Raw genomic sequence first — 11,311 nt, 5'->3', positions numbered from 1 at the left:
CAAGAAATTTCATTTTCTCCTTAAAGAATAATGCATTATAAACATCATTAGTCGTGATAATATTACGACTAAATAACATAGTATCACAAAACGTGATATATGATGGGGGCAACGAACACAACAAAATTAAAGTTAGATCTTCATCGTTATACTTAACTTCCAAGGCCTCTAGATCAGCAATAGTTTCTTTAAATGCTAATAAATGCTTTGTAGAGTCGTACCTTCAGACATACGATGAAAATATAAATTATACTTCAGATGCAACTTACTAGTTATAAGACTTTTTATCAAACATAGTTTTTCTAGATTCATCCATAACCCAACAACGTTCGTCTCCTTTAAAACATCTTGTAGAATATTATTTGATATATGTATATGTATATGAGACATAACCTTACAATCCTTCTTATTTTTCTCTTCTAATGTCCATAAACTAGACATCTTATCAAACCCTAATATAGTTTCGTCCAAATCCATCTAAGTAAAAAAATCTCGCATCTTTATCTGTCATATAGAAAATCTGGTATTGTGATCCAATAACGGAATATCGTACTTCATACTTGACATCTCCGAAAATAGATATGTCTTAGAATAAAAAAAAGCTCAAGGCTCTGATACCAATTATTGAAAAATAAGATATGAATTTGAGACTAATCAAGATAAAGAGAAATAATTATCAATTAATAAAGCACGTAAATAACACAAGATTTACGTGGAAACCCAAAACGGAAAAACTACGGGCAGAGGAGAAAATTTTATTATTTAGATAGAGAGAAGAATAATGACAAATATTTTTTGAAATTATCAATAGAATGCATAATTATACAAGTTTTTTTATTTTCTTGATTCCGTAAAGCTTTTGATAAGTTATTCTACAAAAACATGCTCTCATTTTTGTAACCTTAACTGCACTTTATTATATATATATATATATATATATATATATATATATATATATATATATATATATATATATATATATATATATATATATATATATATATATATTAGTTGGATAAATCATTTTTGTGACAATTCTATCATTGCAAACTTTAAAAAATAAAACTGAAAAAATAACATAAACAAACATCATGAAACAAAAATGCTTAATAAATAAATAAATAAATATTTGCCCTACAATTAAATACTAATATTAATTTATTTCACTAATAAATATAATTAAAAACAATTGAGTTTTGTCCTCCTAGTTGGAAAGACTCAACTTGGTGTGGGCTTTATTTAAGTGAGTATATAAAGTTTTCAGTGAGTTTTATATAATAAAAAAAAAAGTAGAGCAAAAACATATTCAGGGGTCTGAGGTAGCAGTTAGAGAAAATTTTAGTTTGTCGAAGTTTGCACTGTTTGATCTACTTCAAACGTTGACAACTTGTTGATTATTTATGGGGCTACATTCTAAACGATGAATATCTATTTTTCTGAAGATTCTAAGTCAATCCAAGAGAAACCAGAATTACAAAATTGATAAGGTTGATTGGTCTTACTCTTTTTGTTCTTTATTGTTATTTGTCAAGATTGTTGTGTAATCTTGATGCAGTTGATCTTTAGTTTGGTTATATCTAGAGTGTACCCTTACTGCAACCTTATTGATAATAATGGACTGTTAAGTTTCCTATTAAGGTCCCGTGATTTTTACTCTCGATTTGAAAAGAGGTTTCTCCACGCTAAAATTGTCTTGTATTGTAGTTTTATTTCATTCTGTTTTGTTCATCTCTTGTACTCAATCAAGTGGGAAAATGTTTTATTTTGAAGAATACGTTTTTTCATCAAAGTGGTATCAAAACTTGATTTTGTATTTAAGTATAATGATGGAGACAAACACATTCAAAAACATGAGCTTGAATGATTCTAATGGAATGGAAGGTTAAAATGAAAGATTTGTTGTATGTGAAAAGTTTTTAATTGCTAGTGTTCTCTTCAGCTAAGCCTGCAAAAAAAATGTGCATGATTGGAAAATTTGCATAGACAAGTATGTGGTTATATTCGTCAATGGGTTGATGATAATGTTCTAAATCATGTGATTTCTATTACTGATGCTTGTACTCTTTAGACTAAACTTGAAAAATTGTATGAGAGAAAGACAAGTAATAACAAGTTGTTTTTGATCTAACAATTGATGTCCTTAAGGCATCAAGTGTCTTCTAGCTCTAATGAAGACTCTTTCATTTTTCTCTACCCAAATATAGTAGACAATAGTAGCAAAACAACAACTACACACGCTAGAGAAGAAGCGATTTCCCTTTGCCTTTAGTGGTGCTACTTCCTTGATTTTGTGCCAATAATGGGGAAAATTAGAAATGTCCATGGAATTGGAAAAATTCCTCCATAGAATGGAAGTAAAAAGGCAATAACCGAAAAGATGATCCATAGTTTCTTCTTCTTCCCCCACATAGTAGACAGTTTGTATCCATGATTACCATGTATCTCTTTATTCAATCCCTCATTTATTTGGTACTCTATCAAACTCATGGGATACTTTTAGAATAATTTTGTCCAATTCTGCTACATATAGTGTTCTCTCAATGGATTTAGTAAAAAGTAGTGTGTTGAATGAAGAGATGAGACAAAAGACACGAGAATGTTCTTTACAATCTTATGTCTTGATTATAGAATCCAGGGGGAGAAATAATTGGCGAGATGTAAGTAATTGTAACAAATCTCGTGGTCTTCTAATAAGTGGATAAATGTTGAGTGTCATCATTGTGGCTTGAAGGGCCATATCAAGAAAAAATGTTTTAAATTGAAGAATGAGAACAAGATGAAAACTATAACACAATCACTATTTCCAACTATAAAAATCATGATAATGTTGCTATTGTTGATGATTTCTTTACGGTTTGTTCTAATAATGTTGAGAATGTCAATATTTCTTTTGATGAGATAGATTGGATTGTGGACAATGGTGTTTCTACTCATGCTACATCACGACAATATTGTTTTCTCAGCATATGAGGCTGGTGATTTTGGTATTGCTTGTATGGAAAATACTAGTCAAGCTAAAGTGGTTGGAATTGGTAATGTTTGTGTAGAGATGACCAATGACACTACTCTTGTTCTAAAAGGGGTTAATATATTCACGATATTCGCTTCAATCTTTTATTGGTTAGAAGATTGGATGATGAAGTCTACTGTTTTGTCCTCCTAGTTGTAGAGACTCAACTTAGTGTGGACTTTATTTAGGCCTATAGTATATAATGTGAAGAAACATTATTTTTCATTTAGGTTTTCAGTGGGTTATACAGAATAATAAAAGAGAGCATATCAAAAATAGATTCAGGGGTTTGAGGTAGCAGCTGGAGAAGATTTCCATTTATCAGTGTTTGTACCGTTTGACCTACTTCAAACGCTTACAGCTTGTTGGTTATTTTTGGGGCTACATTCTGAACGGTGAAGTTCTGTTTTCTTAAACTTCTAAGTCAATTCAAAAGAAACTAGAATTGTAGAATAAATAAGTTTGTTGATCTTGCTCTTTCTGTTCTTTGTTGTTATTTGCCAAGATTGTTGTGTGATCTTGTGTAGTTGATCTCTATTTTGATTATATCTAGAGTGAACCCTTACTTGTAAGCTTGTTGATGATAGTAGATTGTTAAGTGACATATTCAAGTCATGTAATTTTATACTCTCAATTTGAAGAGATGTTTTCCACGCTAAAACTTGTCTTACATTATCGTTTTAATTTCATTCACTTTTGCTCCTTTTATACTTAAATGAGAAAATGTTTTGTTTTAAAGAATATATTTTCTCATCAAATTATTTAAATATTTATATTTTATTTATTTCATAAGAACAAATTATATTTTATATTTTATTTAATAGATGCATGCTTTGTAATATATATTGTGTTTGTGTAAATTAATTGATTATCATTTAGTTTTCTTATTATATTATATATAATATAATATAAAAAGTTACATGTATTTTTTTTTTATAAATAATTCTCTAAAACACTTCAGGCCTTTTCAATGACCAGCATCTGTGATTATTTTTAATTGTTCATATTTGAGTTTAGGTTGTATTTTGTTTAATTTAACATCTTGATTAATAGAATCAAAATTTTTATCTTGATTTTTTATAATTTGAATAACATTCTTAATGATTGGTGAGTCGTTTGCTGCTCATATCCTCCGATTGTTCCGGTGATCACTTTTAAGTCTGTGTCTGTCACTTTCTTAACAGCAATAAGATGAAGTTACCGGATTTAAGTTGTTTTTCTTTTTTCCAATAAAGAATCACTAAAACAGATATTTTTCTTAACATCAATAAGATGAAGTTACCGGATTTAAGTTGTTTTTCTTTTTTCCAATAAAGAATCACTAAAACAGATATTTCAGTCAAAACCCTCTTATACGCATCTTCCTATTATTTCTATGGATTTCTCATATTTTTTTGGGAAAACAGTTAAAACTGAATTTCTCATTTTTTTGTGACTATATAGGTAGATGGTCAATTATTGCTTGACAAAACTTTTCTGGTATTGTTTATCAATCCTTGGTTAAGGAAAAAATTCATTACCGTTCAGAATATTTGGTAGAAATTTTTTCGCCAACCGTTTGATTGGTTTGTTTGGCTTGCTCTACTTCATCACTTATCGTTACAGATCTTTGGAGTCACCCTAAAAAAATTACAAGATTGTTCATCTTCGTCAATATAAATTTTAAGTATTACAAATATGTTATATTATTTAACACCTAGATTTAAATTTAATTTTGTTTATTCTATTGACATTATTTTGTAATTTTTTTTTTAATACATAACTCTATGTTTGAATAAATGAAAAAAAAAAAAGAGTTTGTTATTCTCTCACAATGATCAAATTTAAAGATTATAATTGATTTTCTTACCGTAACATGTTGTAAACAACATAAATTGGTACAAACATGTATTTGTATATAGTTAATGCAATTCGTTATAAAATATTGGTATCTCTTCAATACTTTGTTCAAAAATCATATAGAAATTTGGTGAATTCCTTATTGAGAACTCTAATTTGTAATGGCCAACAACCAAATTTCAATATTTCAAATTTACGGACCTTCCTATAGTTTGCAAAATCGTATAGAAGAATATCAAAAAGGGTATTTCCACTAATAAAAAGATTACGAGACATAAAAATTTAAAAATTTAATTTATCCGTGACAACTTAATTTAACTCAACTTCGACTATAGTCTCTTCTTAAGTGGAATATCACAAGTTTGACTCTAATAGACGCGTTTAAGCATTACAATAACAAATAAACATGGGATTTATATCTTCCTCTACATCTATAAAAATGGGATATACTAAGACAATCTTATAGTCGAGAAAATATATATGTTTTATTCCATTATATGAGTAACACTCTTTTTTATTGGTGATATCTTCAATTAACATGCATGGTTACCATGCTGCATATTTAGCATAATAATTGTTTATATAGAAGCCATAATCATCAACCAACCAAAAGCACCTGTCTTTGGTAAGTTTCCTTCTACAATGATCACGGTTTATTTGTTCATGTAAACCTTAAAGCTAGATTCTTTTGGAATCAAGTAAAAATGGCAAAAGAATAGTGTTTTCCCAAACATATTACTATGGAAACCCCAATTGAATTCCTCACCTTTATTCAATGTGTGGATGCCTAAGTCAATATTTTTGGACTCACAACTAAATTTCAATGGCGTCTGAACATTTGATACGTTGCTGATGATATATACTCGATCCTTAGAGAAGATGCTATCTTTTATCATGTGGTTGCAAAAGAAAGATTGAAAGCTGGGCTTTGGATGATCAGCATAAAAAAGAAATAGAGAAATATTAAAACTAGTGTTCATGTTGGATTTCATGGCCAACTTAATTGTATGTGACAAGTAGTTTGAATACTATGCATACATATAAATACATAAACCTTATAACATGGAACATGGTCCTTTAGACTTTACAAATTACATGGATAAAAATACTAGCTAAGACCTTATGTTATGCTAATTTTTTTAATTAACTTATAGCATTACAAAAAAAAAAAACAGGATTATTCATCTGGAATAATTTATTTACATATTAATAATTCGTGCTTTAATTTAGCGTAACTATAAAAACATATATATAATTTAATTTTAACTATGAATAAGGAAAACAGATCAAGCAATAATTAATACATAAAATAAAACAAAGAATTCATGGAGTCAAATCCATATTACATTAATAGGAAGAAAGTAATGTTATGAAATCCATATTACATAAATCAAGAAGAGATTGTAATTTGGTGATTTCATGTATATTAATGTAACAATAAAACATGTACATTACCTAATTCTAAATATGAATAAGAAAAAAGTGATAATTATTACATTAAATAAAATAAAACCAAGAATTCATAGTATAAAATTTATATTACATGAAAGTAATATTATCAAATTGACAAGGGATTGTAATTTGGGAATTTCATGGATTACAATAGTTTTTGAAATGTTATAGATCAATTACAGAATTTCAAAATTGATTTTATTCGGTACTTTTTTGTCGCGTATTTTTTAAATATCTTTTTACTTTCGTCATACTTGTTGTTGTGTTTAAACAATTGTTTTTTTTATTAATTATAATGTGTCAATTTTTTTAGAGTAGTTTCCATCCATTTATTAACTATATTTCTTTATTGAAAATAAGTAAACATATATATTGCCAAATGTTGAGTTTATGTAGTCATGTTTATTACTTAATAAGTTCAAATTTTAAAAGTTGTTGTATATAAACATGCAATTAGTGACAACTTGATGTAACTCAGTGATTATAGAGTCTCTTTTCAAGTTAAATGTTGCGAGTTCAACCCATACTCGACGCGTTTCATCATTTCAAACAAAAATGAAACAAATATCAAAATAGGATATGCTAAGACAATCTTACATTCCAAAAAATATGCTTTCCATTATATGAGTAACAATATAGTTTTATGGGTGATATCTTCAATGAACATGCATGATTACCAATCCTTATATTTAACATAATTACTATTGTCCTTACTTACATAGAATCCATGATCATCAACCAACAAAAAACACTTGTCATTGGCAAGTTTATTTGAACAATAATGATACCTCATCTTACGATCGTTAACCACAAATCTCGATTCTTTTAAATTCCAGTAAAAATGGCAAAAGTATAGTGTGTTGAGAGAAAGATTACTATGGAAACTCCAACTGAATTCTTGGCCTTTATTCAATGTTTGGAGGCCTAAGTCATCATCTTTGGATCGACATCTGAATTTCAAGGGTATTAGAACATTTGACACGTTGCTGATGATATACACTCGATCCTTAGAGAAAGTGTGGTTTTTGTCGACGTTGCTCTTAGAAAAGGAAAGTTTTGAAGCTTGGGTTTGGATGATCAGTATCAAAAGAAGTAAATGAATACTAAAAAAACAAGTGTTCATGTTGGATTTCATGGCTAACTTAATTTTATGTGGAGATCAATTGGAATATTATGCATACATATAAATATCTAAACCTTATAACATGGAATTTGGTCCTTTTTACTTTACAAATCACATGCATAAAAATACTAACTTTAATTAAACTTTAATCACATGCCACCCGTACTTCACTTGTTCATGTGTTCTATTGAATTAAAAAAAAAACATAATTATTCATCTCAAATAATATGCTTCCACGTTAATATTTTGTAACCCAACAATAAAAACATGTATATAGACATAATTATTTTGTAAAATAAAGCAAATTCATGCAGTATAAAATTCAGATTACATTAATCGAAATAAAGTAAAGTAATCAAATGCATATTATATGAATCGAGAAGATTTTATTTTGGTGATTTCATGGATTATAATAATTTTTTGAATGTTGAATAATTTCATGGATTATTTTAATCAATTGTTTTATAACAAACATTTATTGAAGATTTTTTAAATTGTCTATAATCAATTATGAAATTTCAAATTTGATTTTATTTAGTTGTTTTTTACATTTATTTTATATGTATTTTTTTTTCATGTTGTTGTGTTTACATTAGGGATGAATATTAAACCATTTTGAATTGTCCAAACGTTGTATCGATTAAATTCAAATCGCAAATGATTTAATCTACCGGATATAATAGATCAACATTACATTATGGTGGTGGTTGGTAAACGGTACTAGTTATATAAGTATAAGTTGTAATGGGTATAAAATGTAAGGAGGTATTAAAATGTATAAATTATATAGGTTATTAATGTTTGGTTGGGAATATACCATCTATATAAATTATATAAATTTTATTAATTTTTGTTTAGGTTGGTAGTATAAGAAAGTAGTAAAAAGTGTAAAAGACTATTTTACCTTTATATTTATATAAATTATTTTTAATTATTATTTTAATATATCTTAAATATATTTAATTATTAATTATATTGAAATTAATAAAAATAATATTTCATTATAATATAAATTTATTTTTATAAATAATATTATTACATACTGTTTATATGTTTTATATATAATTTTTTATAATTTAACTTATATAGTTATATAAATAAAACTTATATATATTAATTAATATTTAATAATTATATTTAAAATATTATTATTATTATTATAAATATTTGTATATTTAAAAAAAATATTTTTTTTATAAATTAAAATATTAATAATAATAATTTTATAAAATAATACTGAGATTATAATGGTATAATTATTTATTTATTAATATTATTATTTAAATTAAAATTTGTTAAATATAAATTAATATTTAATTATAGTTTATTATTATATTTTAAATATAATACAAAATGAAATAAAATATAAATAATTTTATAAGAGTAAAGGATAAAATAGGAATATTAAATTTTATAAAATTTTATATGCTCTTGTACCCGGTAAGAGTAGGCACTGTCTTATACCCTCTTCTAATTATAATTTGTACTCAATTTCCACCAAACAATAACTATAATTTACTATAGGTATATTTATTTATTATAGGTATATTTATACTTTATCTACAGTATTATACCCCAAACAAATATAGTGTATAAGTATAAGGAATTAATATATATATTAATTAGCACAATATAATATATTAGAATAATATCTTATATATATTTTATTTTATATTCTAACCTCACTTCTCAAATTAAAGATGAAAAAAATTTGGACAATTTGAGATTGAAACCGCAATTATGAAATGATGTTATGTTTTTCAAATTTGATAAACTCGTAAGTGTTGAAATTCATCAAATTACAGAATGAAATTACAGAATGACAGTATGTTGACTGATAAACCAACTAATAATATAAAATCCCATGAACGGTAAGAATGAAACATGCAACAATTGAAAATTTTCGAGATTACTCGTAAGTGTTGAAATCCATAAAGTTACAAAATGACAATGTGTTGACTGATAATTAAACCAACAAAAAAATATAGAATCCTATGGGCGTTGAATGTCGGGGTGAAACAACAACGAAAAGAATTATGATATTATTTATGAGTATTGAAATCCATCCAATAATGGAAAGACAATGTATTAACTCAACTTGCCAAAAATCTAATATGATTATATTAAGACCATGGGTATTAATTGCTTTTTTGAGTAAAACAACAACCAATTCTTTTAGGATATAATATACAGAAAAAAAATATATAATTTTTATTTTAGTTTATTAACTAACAACCTTGTTTAAAAAACAACATATAATCTTGTAAAGTAAACTTTAAAAATATATTACAAAAAGAAACATTTTTATTATAATTCCCTTAATAAATATAACTAAAAACATAGTCCATTCAAGCAATACTAATACTTAGGACATCCTCCTGGCTTGAAATGCATTTGTTTCTTCACAAGATCATAACCAACAACCATAGTTTCTTGCCATAGATTTCCATAAACGCTAACGCCACCTTCCTCAATAGGAAGTATCGTTAGGCACCACACGCCTTCAACAATAGCGACAAACATGTTTGTCGGCGGTACCACCAACTCGACACCTCCATCTAAGTGGATAGTCATAGGTGGGAATGTATCGACATTGTTAGTCTTATAACAAAAGTCCAATGTTCCTGTTGGATCCTTAACTTTCTCCGCCTTAATTTGTTCCATATAAGATTTATTTATTTCATCGCAATATTTACTTGGCAAGTTGGTTAAGGTTGTACCTGAATCGATTATGATGTTACCTTTTACTCCATCCACACCGTATTGGATCTTTTTCCCATTTGTGCCGATAGTGAATGAATTTATGGTGAGATAGTAATATGTGTCCGGTTCTACAAACACCATTGGGGTTGTAACAACATTAGGACCCGTTGGGATTGATTTATCCCCGAAGCTGATCTTTCCTATACTATTCGCGTTTCCTAAGCAATAAGAGAACTTAGCCCCGATCGAGTTTCCCATTTGCCTGACTAAAGAGAGTGGGCCGGCTCCGAGTCCAACTATCCCTGACCCCGGAAAAAGTCCATTGAGTGTGTGCGCTAAACCGAAAATGATATTGCGTAAAACACTTGATCCGAGTCCCATTGTCTCAAAACCGAGTTCTCCTGCACTTTGAGATGAATCTCCATACAAAAGTTCAAAAGGGCAAGAGTTGTTTGTTCCACAAGTAATCCGTCCGCCTGCATAGCTAGACAAACAAGCCGAAGACTTGCAACTAACCGGTCGATATGAACCGGATATTTTAGGGTTATAAGTAACATAACGACCTTTAGTGGAACATTTGGTACAAGGCAAGGATTTTACCCAAGTAAGGTCACTACCGGTGTCGGCTATAAGGAAAAGGGTGACGGGTGGCGTTCCCACATTGACCTTCATAAGGAACTCAAACGCGTAACTAATGAGATGAGACCGGACGGATCTTTTGAGAGGAAATGGTGTGTTATTATTGGTGAACATTTGACGTCGCAATTGTGAGCGATTAAAGGAGGCTATTCGGTTGTCGTGATATGTAGAAGAAGGATCGTAAAACGGGGAGAGTGGAGAGTCACGGTGGATGAGATCGAACGTGATTTCTTCACTCGCGGTCGAAAAAAATGGAAGGATGGTTAATAGAACTAATATTGTAACCGAAAGAGGTGAAGAGATTGATTTGATATTCATTTTTGTTGCCATGAAAGAAAGCATGTGAATGTGTTTGAGTGAATTTTGATGATGAGAATAACACAATTATATATATGTTAATTTAATTTTGAAAATTATGACAAATAATACTAGGAAAGATTCCGTGTTAAATATATTTTTTCTTTGTATTGACATAATAATCTAAATCAATAACTTTATTTCTAAAATAGCTTTCAAATATATATAATTTAAAAATAAAATTTTGT

At 27.9% G+C, this 11,311-nt stretch overlaps 1 protein-coding gene across 1 annotated transcript; it reads right to left on the bottom strand.

The window, feature by feature from the left end:
* Positions 1 to 9,782: 9,782 nt before the first annotated feature.
* LOC124943004 (aspartic proteinase CDR1-like) lies at positions 9,783 to 11,084 on the bottom strand. Its single transcript, XM_047483571.1, has one exon. The coding sequence runs from the start codon at positions 11,082 to 11,084 to the stop codon at positions 9,783 to 9,785; it is 1,302 nt and encodes a 433-aa protein (XP_047339527.1).
* Between the last annotated feature and the right edge of the window lie 227 nt (positions 11,085 to 11,311).

This window comes from Impatiens glandulifera, chromosome 6 (assembly GCF_907164915.1).
Source record: "Impatiens glandulifera chromosome 6, dImpGla2.1, whole genome shotgun sequence".
NCBI lineage: Eukaryota > Viridiplantae > Streptophyta > Magnoliopsida > Ericales > Balsaminaceae > Impatiens > Impatiens glandulifera.
This window is presented reverse-complemented; position numbering and strand designations above follow the sequence as displayed.

Coding starts and splice junctions, on each gene's coding strand:
- LOC124943004 (XM_047483571.1), bottom strand. CDS start 11,084: ATGAATATCAAATCAATCTCTTCACCTCTTTCGGTTACAATATTAGTT.